The sequence below is a fragment of the Oculina patagonica genome, chromosome 9 (genome assembly GCF_052425735.1).
Source record: "Oculina patagonica isolate OP01 chromosome 9, crgOcupat, whole genome shotgun sequence".
Classification (NCBI taxonomy): domain Eukaryota; kingdom Metazoa; phylum Cnidaria; class Anthozoa; order Scleractinia; family Oculinidae; genus Oculina; species Oculina patagonica.
Window position 1 is genome coordinate 27876619 of NC_135766.1, and position 19244 is coordinate 27895862.

The window sequence follows — 19244 nt, forward strand, 5'->3', positions numbered from 1 at the left end:
TTTCTCAGCTACTTTGTAGAGTAGACCTTATGGAAGACTCCTGCGTTTTCCTCATGTCCCTGCAATTACTGTGGTATCGGGACAAATTTAAAGCCTCTTGTAAATCAATATCGTCAGAACATCTGATCTGTATCAGGAATCTGAATGATTATGGTCGTTGCTCCTCTGTGTGGCGTCTAGAACATGTAAGAACATGCGGCTGTCTACTTCTTCTTGAACGCTTCTTAAATTCTGAAGCAGTAGGCCATACTTTCGAAGTAACTACATACGTGGATTGCGAGTCTTCCTTGCACTTGACTGGTTGTGCAGCAAGAAAGGTAGCCAATGTCGCCTTTCTCTGGTTACAGCACAAAAAAATCCTTCATCGTGATCTTGTCAATAAAAGCATAGACAGTATTGCTCTAAACCACTTCTATGTTTGTACCCTGTCGTTTCTGGCGCGTTCCGGGCGATTTGGGGATATCGTAGCGGTCTTATAATACATGAACCTCGGTAACGCTGTTTTACTTCAAGTCGATGACTTCTACGAAATGGCTTGCCAGGCCACGACTATTTCTAACCCAAGATGGCTTTCCCATTGACTGGACGACTGCCATGGCATCAATAATGAAAACTTATCTACTGAGTGGATCTGCGGAATGAGGTTCAACTGTAGTTGTCTTTGGTTGCTGTTGGGGTAGGAGGTCATTGAGGATGTTCGTCAGCTTACTCTTGGCAACGCATTGTCGCACACTGCCATCAGAGGAGAAGAGTGTCCTTGAATACTCGGTAACTCAAACGTGCTGATGGTCTCCTTAACGTCGTGGTAAGGCCTCTAGAGAGTGACGACTTAGAAACATGCAAAGAGTGCTCTGTCATCCGTGTTAGGGATGCAACGCTACTAGTTGTCTTGTTCTTCTTTGTTTTCCAAACAGACTTTCATGACTTGAGATTTGCCTTTTCTTTTCTTGATGTCATCTGGCATAATTATAACAGATTTTATGATGATGTTCACAAGTTGACTTTCCGCTGTCGCAAAAGGGGTCATTCGCCTTCAGAATATCCTTAAGCTTATGTACATTTCAAAATAGCGATGACCGCATAATGGTGTGATGAAGAAACTCTTTGTACTCCCACCATGTCCTCAGCTTGCAATACAAGTCAACTCAGTTCTGGTGCCACAAGGAACCATTTTGCCAGCTGGTTGCTGTGTTAGACCTTTCAGTGCTCCCCGAATCTTCATCACCTTATTGAGGAGGATCGAGGAACAACCAAATGAGGTGTTGCGTTCAAAACCACAGGAAATCCATCAAAAAGTATACTTTTTCTACTTGGATTCAGACGGGATTATAACCATTTAAAAAAAGAAAAAAGTCTAACAAGCTCTACAACAAGAATTGTAAAGTATAAAGGGGATTAAGAAAAAGTTATGTAGTAACTGAACTGAAGTGAAAAAAGAATATCTAAAATAAAGCTGCGTGTTATTTTCTATCTTTAATATTCGTCCTTTTCGTTCAGTCTTTAACACAGTCAAAATGTGTTTTACCTATATTTTAAAACGTATTTTATTAAATTTAACAAGTTCTGAATCATAGCGAAGGCATTTTTGGCCATTCTTCATCTTTATAATGACGTCATATCTACTTTGCATTAAAGCGGCCTAAATGGCTTTAAGAGGGGTTTGCTCTACGGACCGACTAAGGTATGCAAGATAGCAAAGACCGATTTTCCCAAACTTTGCCAGAATAAAGGCCTCGGTAAACTAGTTCTAAAAATATAAGTTTCGGATCCTTAAGAATTTTTTTGATTTTTTAGTAGAATTTATAATATTTTGCCCGTGGCGGCACGCTAAATCAACGCCGAAATAGCGACTTTTGTGGAAGCTGTTATTCATATATTAAAAGCTTCCTAGAAAAAAAATTACCAAGGAACTTAAAACCTTTCATTTCCTCTGTCTATAAGTGGTGTTCAAATTATGTGGAACAAAAACTGGAATTTTTAACGGAATTTTTAAGTTTATACATTTTGACAGTCGTAGCAACAGCCGAATTTTGCCTAAATTCACGGGTCAAAAAATCACTCTGGTACACGACTTTACCCTTTAAGACTATACGCCGTAGAAAGAGAAATTTCCCATCTACAGTTTCTACGAAAAAAAAACTGGGATAAACGAAACGACGAATTTTGAAAGCGTTTTGAAAATAGGTCACTCGAGTCATATGAGTGACCTTTCGACCTTCCGTGTCAATAACAACAACTAACGGAAGGTCTTCAAATGTTACGTTTCTTCGTTAAAAGACGTGTAATTTCCACTTTGTTGCATGCTTTTAAATAAAAGGAAACCAGGTTTCTTGCGGTGGAATTGCTTATTTGCTATGTTGGCGAATTTGTTCGAAACTTTCGCGAGAGTTTTGAAATGCGAGCTTATCTTCTGCTTTGAGCGGTTCCGGTACGTTGATTACCAAATTATACTTTCGAATCTGCTTTCAACGAGAATGTGGCATCTACAACGAAGTAGATACCAAATCTGAGCAATATAGAAATATTTCTTACCTTTATGATTTTTCCTAGTCCAGAAACCACATTATTCGTACCAAAATACGGAGCGAAATCAACCTCTTCACGTCTTCTTGTCGCACGCGATCATGTTTCAATGTAACGTCCATGTTAACGATTAACTTGGCAAAACCGCATAATTCAACAGGAAGTACAGTTCACTAAGGCTTTCTTGGTAGTGCAGCAGCGCATTTTCCCGATCTTACTTTGACATCTCAAATACTCGACGCTGTCAGCTGTGTTCTGAGATGTGATGTGAATGTGCAAAGCTAGACTGGATAACTCCAATTCACCCCGGAAGTGGCGCGGCCACGAAGCAAATTTTCAACTACCGATTATACTTGCTGTCACTCCAGTGCAGTTCATTTTGACAGAAACGACTGTGCCGGCTTTTGCTTATGGCCGCGTGTGAATATGGACAGATTGCAGGGGGAGAATGTGGTCCTAGTGTGGACCGTCCGGCAAATTCGAATAGTGTCGTCTTTGCTAAATGTACCAAAGACATACAAGGACATCTACGTGCATACGACGTTCGAGACGCTTCTATAGACTCGAAGCCAAAGCTATTACTAGCACGAGCAGGTATGTTGTAGTTGTACGGATATGTTAGTAACTAATAATTACCCGCTTAGTTTTATTCTCAAGCACCCAAGACATGTATGATTCTCGTGAATCTGAGTAAATTTTAGAACAATAAAGTGAATACGAAGCAGGTGAAGGCACAGTAATAATTAATAATTACCAACAATTAGGATAACACTTTTACTGATCTTTACTTTTATGGGATCAATTTAGGTTTCTGGGAAACTGCTCACCTACCCCTCCCCAAACCTAACATTAACCCTTACTTATCGCTTTGGGCAAAATTTAGGTTTGGGGAGGGGTAGGTGAGCAGTTTCCCAGAAACCTAAATTGATCCCTTTTATGTAAGATTAAGTAAGGTCTGCATACAAAAATAGTGGACCATAAATTACACCCGGAGCTTATCTTGGTTCCCGTGGCATGGGTAGCCTAGGATGGTAGTCCAACAGAGGGTTATCCCCATCATTAACTCGCCGGTACCCAAGGTAGAGAGAGGTACTGTGAGAGTAAAGTGTCCTGCCCAAGAACACAACAGTGACCCCGGTAAGGGCTCGAACTTGGAGCGCTCGGTTCGGAGCTACTAACCGTTGGGTCACCGCGCCTGGCAGGTGCATAGCGACTTTTAAACGTGGAATTGAAGCGTGACGAATGCGTGACAAATGCGTGACGAAAGTGGACTATGTTTCTAGTACCCAGTTTCCTTTTGGCTTAGCTCACAAAAGAAGAGAAATAGCTTACTTAGACTGTAGTGAAAGGATACAACATATGAATGCAGTGACGTGTCATCAATGGTAAAAACAATTATCAAGAGAATATTGTCAAATGTTGTTAAGCACAGTGCCTTGATTGTTTTCTTTTAAAAAGGCATTTTCAATGTGGGCGAAGATCATCTCAAACTCACAATTTGCCCAAGACACCGCGACAAGTTTGGCATCAGATGGCGTTCAAATAAAAGAAATTGTGCCGCTCCAAGTGGATGGTCTTCGCATGGGAAGTCAGTATCAGGAGTAAGAGGAATATCTCTTTCTCATGCCAAACTACTCCACCATTTAACCCAAGTACTGCTTCCTGTAGGCTCACGTAAGTTTTCAGCCATATAACACGTTTACACGTTTGATACTTTTTGTTACTCCATATTAAACCGAAATAAGTGGTAGTCTTGGTCAAAATCCGTCCGTTACGCATTGATTAATACACAAAATAAAGAGTTGCTTTTTAACTATATTGAGACCAAATTAAGCCCCGAAGGGTTTAGAAAGATTATTTTCCAGAGCTGACCCCCCTCTTATTCCAGGGCCTGGATGATCGGGGGCCCTACTTAGCTGAAGGTCTGGATCGGCCACTGACTCAGCACGAAACGGAGGAAAACGAATAAGAACAAGAAATCAAAGATTTTCTAGTTATACATTCTAGCTAGGTAGAACATGAAATCCAGCCATTTTTTAACTCCTTAGGAATATGCACACAATGTCGAAGAAAGCTGGAGGAGTCATCTCCTATAGAAAGCACTGCCCAAGAATCTGCAATTTCACCTATCGAAGATCAATGTGGCCCAGAACTTGAAGAGGACATATCAGAGAATATCGCAAAGGTAAGTAATATGCATCAGCTACAGAGGAGGTTACTCATTGCTGATCTTAACTATGGTCGCTGCAGCTGCTGCTGCCGCAACTCAATGGTTTTTTTTTTTAAATCCACCGACCAAGTTATTTTCTACTAACTCATCTTCACTTGTACGCAGTAAAGGTTATCATTCAAGCTATTTTACTTGCTGGCATAGCCATATGGATTGCCTTTTTATTCCCAAGTGAACATAATTTCTTTCTGTTTAAAACACAGAGAGCAGATGCAGCTAGTTCAGAAGTCATGCAACAACTTGGTGACTCAATCTACCACCTCAAGATAGAAGACTATAGTCCGTGCCAGCCCGACTCTCAACTTGATGACTCAATCCGTCACCTGACGATGGAAGAAGAAAATCTGTCTCAGCCTGATTCTACACTTGGCGATTTAGTTTACCAACTGACAACAGAGGAGACTAGCCTATATCAACCAAACTCACAGTCGGCAAGCAGCGAAACATCTAGCGGCAGCGACACACCAACAACCAGCCTGACCACGAAACGTTTACTACTGAATGATTTCTTACGTTCATGTGATACTGATACTGTCGGGCCATACAAACGGCGTTGGGAGGAAGCTACCGTACGTACGAGAGCTAACCATGTATCCAAGGCGAAGTCTGTAATTGTGGCTGGCCTTAATGTTATCGCCCCAGGAGATGCAGGCTACCTCTGGGAGGCCGTAAGAAATTCCGGGTCAGTCGAAAAAGAACTCGGTATTGGCGAGCCTGAGGAGCGAAAATATCTTGTTGCTCTGGCAGAGTCTTACGAAAACGCATCATCCTGGGAAACAAGACGTCAAATATTGTCAATCATGGCGGACCTCACAACTTTCAAACACATCCAGAGCTACATCCCAGGCCTTACCGAATACCGGTTCAAAATGGCAAGACAGCATTCTCTTCAGTATGGGCGTGGAGTCGAAGTACCCCGAGCAAAAAGTCCGAGAATGAGAGTGGAAAGAAAACAGCTTGACCACTTTTTAACTTACATAACGAGTCCGCATGTCATCCAGGATATCCCGTTTGGGCAGCGATACCTACGCCTCTCCTCTGGGAAGATACTAGAAACACCAAATGTCATCAGGACGATGATCCCCAGCAGACTAGTAAAGCAATACCAGACTTACTGTGTGGAAACAGAATTCACTCCATTCAGCCCGGCAACTATGCTAAGAGTCTTGTCGGCCTGTGCGGCTACTACATGTACCAGGAAATCCTTGCAGGGTCTGGATTACGTTGCAGCAGACGGTTCGAAAGGTTTTGAAGATCTCTGTTCAATGGTGGAACAGCTTAAAGAAAAAGGGGGACTGGACAGAGAGACTGCTAAAGGCTGGGAGATATCCCTGAAGGAAGGGAAGGAATATTTGAAGGCTGACTATAAGGTAACACAAATTATTATTTTTTATTTTGTTTTGTTCTGTGATGCGCTTTTCTCTCTTTATTGCTCCCACTTTGTCGTTACGAAAAATGTTATGATGACCACGGCTGGAAAAGAATATGTCTGGTATTCATAATTGCACCTGCCTCAACATTTCGAAAATACTCCCTACCCCTACTCCGAAATTCAGACGGAAGGCAAATATTTCCCAATTATAGGATAAGCATTACCAAAGATGAGCCTACGGGCTAAGATTGATTTACTAGCATATTCTTTTTCAAATATTAAACCAAAACGTATTTGTTACGCACATTTAAATCCGAAGATAAGCCACACCTTTACCAATCCCCCCCCCCCCCCACCTTTATTTGAGCGCCAGCGCTTTTGTCACTTTATGGTTTTTGCTCAGTCTCTTTTCTACAGGTACATTGTAAGCAACCAAATTGGAAGTGGATGTTCTATTCATACAAGTTACCTTATTGGTACTAAATTTTGCGATTTTGCGAGACAATATTTCGCGGGATTTTCTTTTTGCGATTTAGTCACAACGTACGTTAAAACTAGTAAAAATATATCAAAAACGTTAAAAATACGTTTCACGGGTCTTATAGACCCGCGAAATTAAGTACCAATAAGGTATGTAAATTGCGACTCTTTCTGTTTTAACAGGTGCACATATCCGAGTGCTGCTCTGTTGCAGACCATTGTAGCAGCTATGCCCTTAGCGACAGCAAGAACAGTGAGCTGAGTTCCTTGTGTTCCCACGACCACAGTCTCAAGTGTTCGAAGTGTGAAAGTATCAGTGAAGTACTTTGCTGTATCGAACGATATTTAACTAAATCAACGCTTGCGCCCGAGGAGGCGGAAGACTTCTCTTACATACATAGTCAGGCCGTCCAGGCAATCCAGGCCTGGAAAGCACACCAACTCAGAACTGTTAAACTTGTTTGATGAATTTTCAAGATGGCTGAGAGTGCGACATTTCGGCGGCAAAAAATGACGGAAATTTTTTTATGGACAAATTTTAACTATGAATTATCGAAACATATCAACGAAAGAAAAAAGCCAATAAAAGATTTCGTGTCATATACACTTAAAGCTTAGGGTATAAAATTATGCGGGATTTAGTTTATTTTAATACTTAACCATGACATTCCTTTTTTATAGTTCCTGACATTCTGAAGAGTTGCCGATTTGACTGCCAGTTCTCTCCTGGTGGCTTCGTCCGCGCTTCCCAAGAAAATTCAAAGAAGCCATGCCTTGATGAAACGTTTGAAGAACAAGAAAACGACAGTGGCGCGGTGGAAGATTCCAGCGTCCTGTTTTCCTGCCCAAATGAGGGTTGTTTAAAAGTTTATCAGAGGTATTCAAGTCTGGAGAAGCATATGTCCTTTGGCAAATGCAAGATGTTGCCAGAAAAAGAGACATTGCTTGACAAAGCAAAGAAGTCATACCACATACTCCTTCAAGAAGATGTCAGTTCCGCAAAAGCACTAGAAACAACTGAAGTTGAGGCGACGGAGGGAGCAGGCTTACCCCAGGGTTGGGCCTTGAAAACAGCCAAAAAGCCCAAACGATTTAGTGAAACTCAAAGGAAGTACTTAGAAGACAAGTTCAACCTTGGGCAGGAAACTGGTCACAAACAAAACCCTGAGCAAGTTTCTAAAGATATGCGATTTGCAAAGAAAGCAGACGGGTCGAGGTTGTTCTCCAAAGACGAATTCCTAACTGCACAGCAGATACGGTCGTTCTTTTCAAGAACGGCAGCTAAGTTGCGCAACGCTGTGGCAACTTCCGACGAAGATATTAGAGCTGTGGAAGTAGAGCAAGAGTTTTGCGATGCCCGCCAGGTTGTACTGGATGACGTGCAGTTACGACACCCCATTGTTTATGACAACTTAAACCTGTGTGACATGCACAAGAAGGGGAGAATGAAAGCATTGAGTCTAGCTATGCTCAAGACTGTTTGCGAGTTCTTTGGCGTTTCCACGGACGGATTCATCGCAACCCGCAAAGCGGAGTTTCTTTTTTCCTTAGAGGAGATTGTAAAGGGGTGCAGCTGTTGTAGCAAATAAGACAGCAGTCATGTTGAGGTCTGTTTTCTAAGATTGTTAAGTGTATAGTTTGTTGGCTTAGGCCGGGTGAGATTGTGAAAGGGTGTATAGATTGTTGACTAAGAGGAGATTGTAAATGGGGGTGGCTCTGAGTAGAGATTAAGACACCTATCAAATTGTCATCTGTTATCACTTGAATTGTATAGCTTGTCCACTAAGGGTAGTTTGTAAAAGATCATGTCTCTAATTAGAGAGTAAGACACCTGTCAAATTGTCATCTGCTATCATTTGAATTGTTATAGCTTGTTCGCTTGCTAAGGGTAGTTTGTAAAGGGGCGTAGTTTTAAGTAGAGAGTAGGACACCTGCCAAATTGTCATCTACTATCACTTAAATTATAGCTTGTTCGCTAAAGGGTAGAAGGGGTGTGGCTCTAAGTAAAGAGTAAGACACCTGTCAAATTGTCATCTGCTATAACTTGAATTGTGTAGCTTGTTCGCTAAAGGGTAGTTTGTAAAGGGGTGTGGCTCTAAGTAGAGAGTAAGACACCTGTCAAATTGTCTTCTGTTTTTATTCAATTGTATAGAGTAAGGCACCTGTCAAATTGTCATCTGCTTTCACTTGAATTGTTATAGCTTGTTCGCTAAGGGTAGTTTGTAAAGGGGTGTGGCTCTAAGTAGAGAGTAAGACACCTGTCAAATTGTCTTCTGTTTTCATTCAATTGTATATCATGTTTGCCAGAGGGTAGAAGGGGTGTGGCTCTTAGTTGAGAGTAAGACACCTGCTATCACATGAATTGTACAGCTTGTTCGCCAAAGGGTAGTTTGTAAAGGGGTGTGGCTTTTAGTAGAGAGTAAGACACCTGCAAAAAGTCATCTGCTATCACTTGAATTGTATAGCTTGTTCGCCAAAGGGTAGTTTGTAAAGGACGTGGCTCTAAGTAGAGAGTAAGACACCTGTCAAATTGTCATTTTTTGTCATTGAACTGTATAGGTGTGTTGGTTAAGGGGATTGTAAAGGGGTGTGGCTCTTAGTAGGGAGTAAGACATGTCATATTGTCATCTGAATACAATTGGCTAGCTTTTTGGAGAAGTAGCTGGTTGGTTTAAGGAAATTGTAAAGGGTAGTGCCTGTAAGTAGAGGCTTAGACATTTGCCACATCTGTTTTCCACTTGAATTGTACAGCTTGCTGACCATGTGGTATAAACCAAACAATAAAGATGTTTCATTGTGGATCTATACTAAATGCACGTACAATGTATGACGGTATGTTTTTTACCGCAGTTTCTTAGAGCTGAATAATGTCGCATGGACGATAGAATTTGCCTGTAAAGTTTAACATAATTTCAATAAGAACGTCAAAAAAAATAAATATACTAAATACACATATACCTATACATTCGCTTACTATATAACTATATTTTCAATTACCGTTTAATGAAGTCGATCAATGAAGCAACTTTTACTGTGCTCAAAATGCTCACGAAGTTTTTGCTTTTGTGTATAATATATATTTTTTAATTGATTAGCAACCTTTACGTACAGCTGGGTAGCCTGTGGCTTTACTTTACAAATCGTTAACATTCCTAAAAGACAAGCAAAAGACCACTTCTGTTGACCGAGAGCGTCGAGAATTTAAGATGCCCAATTCAAGTAACACCGGGAAAACGCGCTGCTGCACTACGAAGAAAGACTCAGTGAACGCCGCCATAAGCAAAAGCCGGCACAGTCGTTTCTGTCAAAATGAACTGCACTGGAGTGACAGCAAGTATAATCGGTAGTTGAAAATTTGCTTCGTGGCCGCGCCACTTCCGGGGTGAATTGGAGTTATCCAGTCTAGCTTTGCACATTCACATCACATCTCAGAACACAGCTGACAGCGTCGAGTATTTGAGATGTCAAAGTAAGATCGGGAAAATGCGCTGCTGCACTACCAAGAAAGCCTTAGTGAACTGTACTTCCTGTTGAATTATGCGGTTTTGCCAAGTTAATCGTTAACATGGACGTTACATTGAAACATGATCGCGTGCGACAAGAAGACGTGAAGAGGTTGATTTCGCTCCGTATTTTGGTACGAATAATGTGGTTTCTGGACTAGGAAAAATCATAAAGGTAAGAAATATTTCTATATTGCTCAGATTTGGTATCTACTTCGTTGTAGATGCCACATTCTCGTTGAAAGCAGATTCGAAAGTATAATTTGGTAATCAACGTACCGGAACCGCTCAAAGCAGAAGATAAGCTCGCATTTCAAAACTCTCGCGAAAGTTTCGAACAAATTCGCCAACATAGCAAATAAGCAATTCCACCGCAAGAAACCTGGTTTCCTTTTATTTAAAAGCATGCAACAAAGTGGAAATTACACGTCTTTTAACGAAGAAACGTAACATTTGAAGACCTTCCGTTAGTTGTTGTTATTGACACGGAAGGTCGAAAGGTCACTCATATGACTCGAGTGACCTATTTTCAAAACGCTTTCAAAATTCGTCGTTTCGTTTATCCCAGTTTTTTTTTCGTAGAAACTGTAGATGGGAAATTTCTCTTTCTACGGCGTATAGTCTTAAAGGGTAAAGTCGTGTACCAGAGTGATTTTTTGACCCGTGAATTTAGGCAAAATTCGGCTGTTGCTACGACTGTCAAAATGTATAAACTTAAAAATTCCGTTAAAAATTCCAGTTTTTGTTCCACATAATTTGAACACCACTTATAGACAGAGGAAATGAAAGGTTTTAAGTTCCTTGGTAATTTTTTTCTAGGAAGCTTTTAATATATGAATAACAGCTTCCACAAAAGTCGCTATTTCGGCGTTGATTTAGCGTGCCGCCACGGGCAAAATATTATAAATTCTACTAAAAAATCAAAAAAATTCTTAAGGATCCGAAACTTATATTTTTAGAACTAGTTTACCGAGGCCTTTATTCTGGCAAAGTTTGGGAAAATCGGTCTTTGCTATCTTGCATACCTTAGTCGGTCCGTAGAGCAAACCCCTCTTAAAACATTCCAGATAACTTTTCTTCGATTCAGCGCCATGAATTGCTTCACTATGCAAAATCATCTATGCTTTTTAAGAATTTCTTTGTGATACATTCGATTTGTTCTGGAAATGGCACTCAGTAATTTGACCCAGAATTGCAAAATTGCGGAAAAGAATTACAGTGTCTTGAAATAGCCAATAAGCAATGCCTTTTATAGAACATACATACATACATACATACATACTTTATTTAACGTGGAAAAAAGTACACATCTCTAGAAATCGCGGACCTCCGAGTCCGCGAATAGTATGTCCTGCGGTACATTGACCGTAGAAGCGAACGCAAGGATTACAAAGAAAATGTATGGAGAATGAAATGTTTTATTAAATATTTCTTGACAAATTAACAAATGTAAAAATGTGCAAGCGGAACATAATAGACTGGTGTATTAAGAACCATATTGTACAAGAATTGAAGTGCAGACTTCGAATTTCATTTGTATTCGTGAACGTTTTCTGCGAACAGTTTTTGAGACCAAAATTATAAGGCGTAGAGGAGGAATGTATGGCGAAAACCGAAAACTTAAAGTTTATAAACAGGGATTATCGGCAAACTGAATGTGATCGAAAAAATGTGCAAGCAGATTTGATAAAACTATACATGAATCTAACTCACCAAACGATTTACATCTCCTTCCGATTAGATTTCATTTGTATTTTTGCCGTTAGAAAATCACAAAAAATCGCATACTGTAAACACACGGCGGCAGTCCACTTTGAAAACCCAAAACCCGCTGTCTTTGAGCTACGATATTTCAGCCGTCTTTGCTCCAATTTTGCCCCCAAAGCCATCGTTTGAAAGATCTTTTGCTTCAGTTTTATTATCAGGCAATATTTTTGACCAGTGGTTTTCCTATTTCACAAAATATTTCTCTGTGTAGGCCGCATTTTTGTGTATCATCGTAGATGTATATGAGCCCAAAGTCAGGCTTTCGAATCAGCGGCTATTACCAAGTTTCGTGAGTGGTTAATGTAAGATGCATCAAAATTCGCCGACTTCAATGTCCGCGATTTCTAGCGATGCACTTAGCTGTTAGCTAGTTTACAGGTGCTCCACGATTAAAAGTTTAGTATTTACAAAAGTATTTACATCAAAGCAAAGGGTATAAAAGTATTACATCAGACTATTTTAAAATGATTAAAAAAAAAAAAAAAAAAAAAAAAAAAAAAAAACAACAACAACAACAACACCATCTAGCTAAATTAAGATTCCTAAAAATATATATATATAAATATAAAAATCCTATCTAAAAGCGATAAAATATAATTATTAAACATTGAAATCAGTTTGTCTAATCTTTTTCAAAAAGTCCTTTGAGCCTGCCATGGAACGAATATCACGAGGTAGCATGTTCCAGTGCTTTGCTGCAGCATAACGCCACGACTTAAGACCATATCTGGTAGTGTTCACTTTAGGTATGGAAAGATTAAAATTACCGCGAAGATTGCACGCTGTTCTCTTTTCAGTTATAAGATTTTTGAAGCTGGATGGTGCCCTGCCTTGAATAATATTGTTCACAGTCAATAACATATCTTGAGTGCGACGATTTTCTAAGGTTGATTTTGATCCGATACGCCGCAAGAGCGCTTCGTACGACGAGGTCTTGTCGCTGTACACAAATCTCAAGGCCCTCGCATTTGTTCTTTCCAGTTTTTCTATATTTCTTCTTCCACAGTGATACCAAACTTGACTACAATAAGAAAAATAAGGTAAAATAAAAGCTCTATACAAGGATTCCTTCGTATTACAAGGTAGAATGTTCTTTAACCTGCTTAGAGCGTTTATTTGGCTCCCCACCTTGCGACAAATGTCCGCAATGTGTGAATCAAATTTTAGTTTATCGTCTAAAGTTATGCCCAGTAATTTTATCTCCTTGGATACTGGAATTTCTTTACCCTCACATTCGATCTTGATGTCACACTGACTAGCATTTCCTAACACCATGGCGTTATATTTTGTCGGGTTGGCGATCATACCGTTTTGTTTGAACCAAGAGCTGGCATTGAACAGATCTTGGTTAATCATGTTTTCAACTGCGCGGGGACATTCGTTTGAGGCATGTAGATTGGTGTCGTCTGCAAAGCTTAGTAAGCTGCTCTCGTTTATAGCATAGGCCATATCGTTCATAAAAATATTAAAAAGAAGCGGTCCTAATATTGACCCCTGGGGTACACCACTACGAACGACATTCCACGATGAAAAACTGTTTCCCAGTTTGACTCGTTGGTAGCGATGTGAGAGATAGCTCTGAAGAAGGGACCACGATCTTTCATCCAGTCCGTAAAATCTAAGCTTTTCCAACAGAAGATCGTGAGGGATACAGTCAAATGCCTTGCTAAGGTCCAGTGTAGCAGCACCAATAAAGTGGCTTTGATCAAGTTTTTCTTTCCACTCTTCGGTAAGTGTTAATAGCGCCGCAGAGCAGCCATGAAATTTCCGATACGCGAACGTATAGTCGTGGAAAATGGTATCAAAATACGTACTCATCTGTGTATGGATAATGCGTTCAAACACTTTGTCGAATGCGGGCAGCACGGTGACAGGTCTAAAGTTTGCTTTGTCCAACACGCTGTCCTTTTTGTGTAAAGGTGTAATCTGACCATTCTTCCACCCTTCGGGGACTTCTGCCTTTGCAATAATAGTATTTATAAGATCGCTTAGCGGTTCAGACACTGATGGTGCCGCTGCCTTGACTGCTCGTGGCGGAATCAAATCGTATCCCTGGGCTTTGTTTGTCTTGATGTTGTTGAGTATTTGCTTTACTTCGTGGTGATTTGTAAAACGAAAAGCAAAGTTCTTACTGGCTGTACTGTTCTTAGGTAAGCGAGAGGCATGTGACTGATGTTGGAATGGAGTGTATGAATCGATTATTAGCTTATCGGTGATATTTGTAAAATAGTCGTTGAAAATCTCTGCACAGACCGACCGAAAGAGTACACGTATGCAAAGGTTTGTGTAGTATAGAAGTATTATGGGGTAGTATAACAAGGCCAGACTCGGCTACCCTTATTTATGCAAATTAGGTTTGGGGGTCAAAATCTAATTTGCATAAATAAGTCTTAAATTACTTCGAAAAAATTGCAGACAACTTTTTTACGATTTAGTATCTTTTAAACTATAGATTTCTGTAAAGAAACTAAAATGTTCATGAAATGCCTACGGAAACGATTTTTCTGACACATGGCCCCAGACTATTAGGCCACCGCGTTACCCACCAAGCCCCTTACAAATATATACACATATAAACATGGTGACACTCCTTGCGCTATTACATCACATATCCTTGAGTAAAGCCCTGTGCATTATTTTCCTGATTTTCACGTTGTTCAATAATGCTCTAGCTCGAACGATTTGATATTGGAAGCTCGCAATCATCGTGCACTCCACCGGCGCGGACAATCGTGACATGAAGACAAAAAGAGAATAAATGGACGGCAACGGATACGCCCCGATTGAAAATCTGTTTGTTGTTGTTGTTGTTGTTTTTGGCCTAAACTTGTCTTTGCCTAAACGTGTACCCAGGAGCAGGAGGGCATTTTGCGTGCGCATGCGTCGATATGGGCTAGTGCGCACGACAGAGAAGTTCTTCTATCGATTGTTTACATATTTTTCACAATTTATGGCCTAATTTCAGCTCAAAATAAAAGGTGTTTTAAGTTTTATTTGCTGTATACGATACTAAGAGTCCTTGCTTTATCTTCTGACAACAACAAGCATACTTTGGTGTCGGCGTGCCGTTTATCTGATCGACTTTGGCTATGTGTATTAAACATTGCGCGTGGACAAAATGGCGACCGAATGTCGAGAACCTAAATACCTTGCCCATGTTTTTAATAGCTGGGAGATCTAAACGGACAAAGCGCTATGGCAACTTAGTACTAAAATATAAAACAGCAGTTTTAACTATACAATGTTATAATCAAGTATCCCGGGTTTGACCGAGTGGTCATGATTTTGTTCAGATTTTTCATAAAACTGCAATTTCATCGTTCTCACGATGCAAAAATCTCAAAATCTAACCTTGATCTCCAGCGTCTACCGATGATATATGGAGCCTGAAGTACTTGAACTATCGTCTAATGCTGCGAAGGTAGCGTTAAAAAATATTCTATTGTGGTATTTTTTAGCTTTCTTTAACGTACGTTCTCGCTGGTTTATTCTAACAGAGAAACTATCGTTTGTGATTATTTCCTTAAACTTAAGCATTGCTCAAAATAACTTCACATTTCGATGTACCACAATTATTCCGTTGAACAAGAAAAGAATTACTGAGATCGGTCTTAATTTTAAAGTGTTATGGTAATTCTTTGCTGGTAGACTATTTGTTTACAATTTACTATGTTAATTAGTACATTTTTGGCTCCTTTATCAAAATCTAGCCTTGATCACCAGTCAAAAAATAGCATGAAACGAACAAGCGATATATATATTTTTCAGAAACGTTCTAATAACTGCTGCATAAAATGTCTTAAGAAATAATTTTTAACTATAAACAATGTTATTTTCAAATTTTCATTCAACGTATATTTCTTTAAGATTGATGTTCATTTTGTTATAACGACTGTTCTACTTCTGTGTCGCCTAAATGTGTTTTAAAGAACTGCAGTTCTTGTTCCAGGAAACTCTGTTTGCCAGTCGAGGGCAAGTTGGCTTTGCTTTAGAGTCATCAGTGAGCTGCGTTATCATGTGCAGAATACCCAAACATGTCTTTCCCCTCAGGGAAAACCCTTTTCTTTGGTGGCCGTCCCTTTAGGCAAAAAATCTCCCGACAAGCTATAATATTGCTCGCACTCTACCTGTATTACAGCAATTGATTTGATGTGAAGTTTTGATCCTAATATATCACACTCCAGCACACGCATAAATGTTTTCCTCTTTTTACGACCTGTTTGATTTTTGTCGGTGAAGGCTTTCCTATCTGTCCCACATATTTTCCCATTATTTGCAACAACGATCCCGAAGCAGGCCAGAAAATCTGCTTTATAAGAGCCTTGCCACACACAAAACACTTTTTCTTAGCGAAATTGACGTCTATATTAAATTATGTGACGATAAACAGTACAAAAAACAAAGTTTGAATCTTCCGCGCCATTTTTATTCCCAAGATCACGCGGTCTTTGTACAGCGGTTACACGCATGCGCCCGCAAAATGCCCTCCTGCTGGGAGGCAGAACAGCTGGAGTGTTTCGATATTCTACGTAATCAGTGTTTAAGAGAATGTCTCCTTTAGATCCACAAACTTAATTTGGCTCAGTAAATAGAATTCGCTCAAAATCCCTCCAGTAATTTCTTATTATAAGTAAGTAACAAATATGGAATTAGACTGGAGAAAAATTGTTTTCTTTATGAAATCTGGATGAAAACCTTTTACACCTTCTGGTGGCCTCGATGGCCATTGGCCGGATCGTGAAATTTGGTAAAGTCCAACCATTCGCTCTTATACAAATATTGCAGCTACATCGCTTAAATACCGATACTTGTGAACATCAAGCCTTGGCCTTTTAAACTAGATGAACCGCATTGAACAACTTTGCTTATCAAGGAAGAGACGAGGATCTAAAGTTTGGCTATTTTGGATGTTAAAGGCCAGCTCAAATTTCCCTTAACTTTATGTAGTAAAATATCAAAAGTGGCTCGTACTCACAAGTTAAACTGCATATCAGCGGCAAGCTCCATCCTTCCGCTCTGAGAATATGTAAAAATATTTGGCCGTTCTCTACTCCTTCGGTTGTTAACAAGGGGCGAAACAATTGCTACTCGGCGGATTTCGCCATGTTGTCATCTTAACAATTCGAACCAACTTCAGTACCAAAAAGACGAGAATTTTGTTAAATCACTAGTACATTTATCTCGCAGTGAACGAAGAAATCACCTTGCAATCCGCTTTTATCTGAACGGAAATTATCACGTCGAGATAGTCCATTTTACAGCAACTTTTACAGCAACATATCGATCTTCTACTGTCAGCCATCTTGGTTTTAACATCCGCTGACCAGTTTAGTCGGTCAGTATAAAACACGGACTGCGGACTGCGGACTACGGACTACGGACTGGGTATAAAACACGGACTACGGTATAAAATGCAGACTAAGCATGCAAAATGCTACCAAACGTGACCTGATGTTAAAAATAACTAGAAGCAAGGCTGAATAAACTGAGCATCAAAGTTGTCTCACCTTCTCGCCTAGCTCGATAAAGTTAGCCTTTTTCCTACAGAAAGCCTGCTCGTAGATTACAGAAAAGTACTGTCAAAACACATTGAAATCCCTCCAATTGTGAGGAACTTAAAATTTGTGTTTGTTTCATTCGCTTTAGTCTTTGATTCTTGGATCGGAGTTGCAGTGGAGACTCGACTCAAAACTTAATATAATGTTGTCGATTTCCTTACAGATAACTCGAACCTCCTGCTAAACTCGAACTTTCTCCGATCCTCCAGGTGTTTTTTCCCTAATAATTTAGTACCCTTGCTAACTCGAACTCCCGATATCTCAAACGTTTTTCGATCTCCTTAGTTAGTTATCGTTATTCAACTGCATATCTGGCCAGCGTCAAGCGGCAGGCACGTGGGAGTTTGACAAACAACCCTAATTTGCATGACAATGAAAACCGGGTTGCCAGTAGAATTTTTTAACTTCTTCAGTACTTGAAATTTCGTACCTCTTTTTTTGGTATTACAGAAGTCCGAGGGGTGTTGAATAAGCGAATGGCGAAACGTTAAAACAAACCGTGTGTTAGTGTAGCGAAAACAAGCAAAATTCGGCAAAATTCGTACGTGTCTGCCACGTGAAGCCAGACGATAATCCTCTCAACATTCGAGTTTGGAACCGGAGTTTTGAATCGCAAAATCGTGCTGCCGTTTTCAGTCTGTGTCCGAGCCAAGTGGCCCATACAGCCGGAGCTTATCCCGTTTCCGTAGCATTAAGCGACTAGGAGTGTTGGTACTCCCCCTGGATGGGATACTAGTCCACCGCAGGGTTACCCCCCAGCAGTAAATTCGCCGGTACCCATTTATACACCTGGGTGGAGAGAGGCACTGTGAGAGTATTGCATGCAGCCTCTTTTCGATTCTTGTTTCAAGTTTATCCGTGGCTCCACCCGATTTTTTTTTATTTTCCTTGAAATTTAAAACTAAACGTTTTGAGCTCATTTGCATAAATTCATAAAAGTTGTTCTGCAATGTTCCCTTTCGTAAGCGGTCAACTAGATTTTTCAGGGGCTGTCCGTCGCTATTTTGTGCAGGCCTTTATCAAATATGTATTACCCACAAGGCAAATTGAAGAAAAAGTCACGCGATTTCCAGGTTCCCTAAAACTAGCATCCCACGCAGTCCTTTTTTACTGACAAAAGAAAAAATGCGGCGGTTTAAGGCTTGAAAAAATTAATTATAATATCCTAGACATGGGTGGATCTAGTGGCGTTAGATTGGGTGGCTAGCCACCCCCTTGATCCAAAAATTAACAGAAAAACATGAAAAATATAAAGAGAGTGAAACTCGATAAGGTGTTTATAAGGTGAAGGGATATTTTGCTCAGTATCAGTACAAGTGTCCTAGGTTGAACGCCCGTCTATTGTGAGTTAAAGCAAAGCATTGTCCGTCGGTGGCATCTTCTCAATGAACGTTCTTAAGACAGAAAAGTTCAAGCTTAGTTTGGTTAAGGAACAAGGACGAACTCTCTTTGTCATAAACGATAATAACCAGCCGTTCAGTTTTTCGGAAGTGCTCACAGTCGGCATCAAAGGACTCAATCGCATGGGAGGCTAAAGAGGGAAGTGTTTCTGTTTCCTCTTTAAATGCCTGTCACGTCTGCCCTTTCCCCTAAATCTGGATGTGATGTTACAACCAGACAAAGCGTGGAACAAGGCAGAGAGCTTTCTAGGTACAGATGGAGAAATCGTAACTGGTTGTGTAATTATACCTGGTTGGTTCTCAGTTGGAAACTGGAGGAGACTGATGCCGGTAACAAGAAAAGAGCCGCTTTTTGAAGGCTGTCTAAGGCACCAACAGTGAACAGACCTTTCGCAGGCAAGGGATACAACT

The 19244-nt window shown here is 40.3% G+C and overlaps 2 protein-coding genes and 1 long non-coding RNA gene across 3 annotated transcripts; all 3 read left to right on the forward strand.

The window, feature by feature from the left end:
• Nucleotides 1-4093: 4093 nt before the first annotated feature.
• LOC144666490 (uncharacterized) lies at nucleotides 4094-5044 on the forward strand. The gene is made up of 3 exons (XR_013573200.1): nucleotides 4094-4197; nucleotides 4572-4708; nucleotides 4957-5044. It is a non-coding gene; the product is annotated as an uncharacterized LOC144666490 (long non-coding RNA).
• A 38-nt stretch (nucleotides 5045-5082) lies between these two features.
• LOC144665089 (uncharacterized) lies at nucleotides 5083-7123 on the forward strand. Its single transcript, XM_078526264.1, has 2 exons — nucleotides 5083-6123; nucleotides 6789-7123. Exons 1-2 carry the CDS (start codon nucleotides 5083-5085, stop codon nucleotides 7068-7070), a joined length of 1323 nt encoding a protein of 440 aa, XP_078382390.1. The 3' UTR covers nucleotides 7071-7123.
• A 384-nt stretch (nucleotides 7124-7507) lies between these two features.
• Nucleotides 7508-9191, forward strand: LOC144665999 (uncharacterized). Its single transcript, XM_078527334.1, has 2 exons — nucleotides 7508-8634; nucleotides 9044-9191. Exon 1 carries the CDS (start codon nucleotides 7526-7528, stop codon nucleotides 8192-8194), a length of 669 nt encoding a protein of 222 aa, XP_078383460.1. The 5' UTR covers nucleotides 7508-7525; the 3' UTR covers nucleotides 8195-8634; nucleotides 9044-9191.
• The last annotated feature ends 10053 nt before the right edge of the window (nucleotides 9192-19244 follow it).

Bases quoted from the DNA above. Each gene is read 5' to 3' on its own strand.
- LOC144665089 (XM_078526264.1), top strand. From the start codon at position 5,083: ATGGAAGAAGAAAATCTGTCTCAGCCTGATTCTACACTTGGCGATTTA. The intron at 6,124-6,788 runs GTAACACAAATT...CTGTTTTAACAG, and splicing joins ATTTGAAGGCTGACTATAAG to GTGCACATATCCGAGTGCTG.
- LOC144665999 (XM_078527334.1), top strand. From the start codon at position 7,526: ATGTTGCCAGAAAAAGAGACATTGCTTGACAAAGCAAAGAAGTCATAC.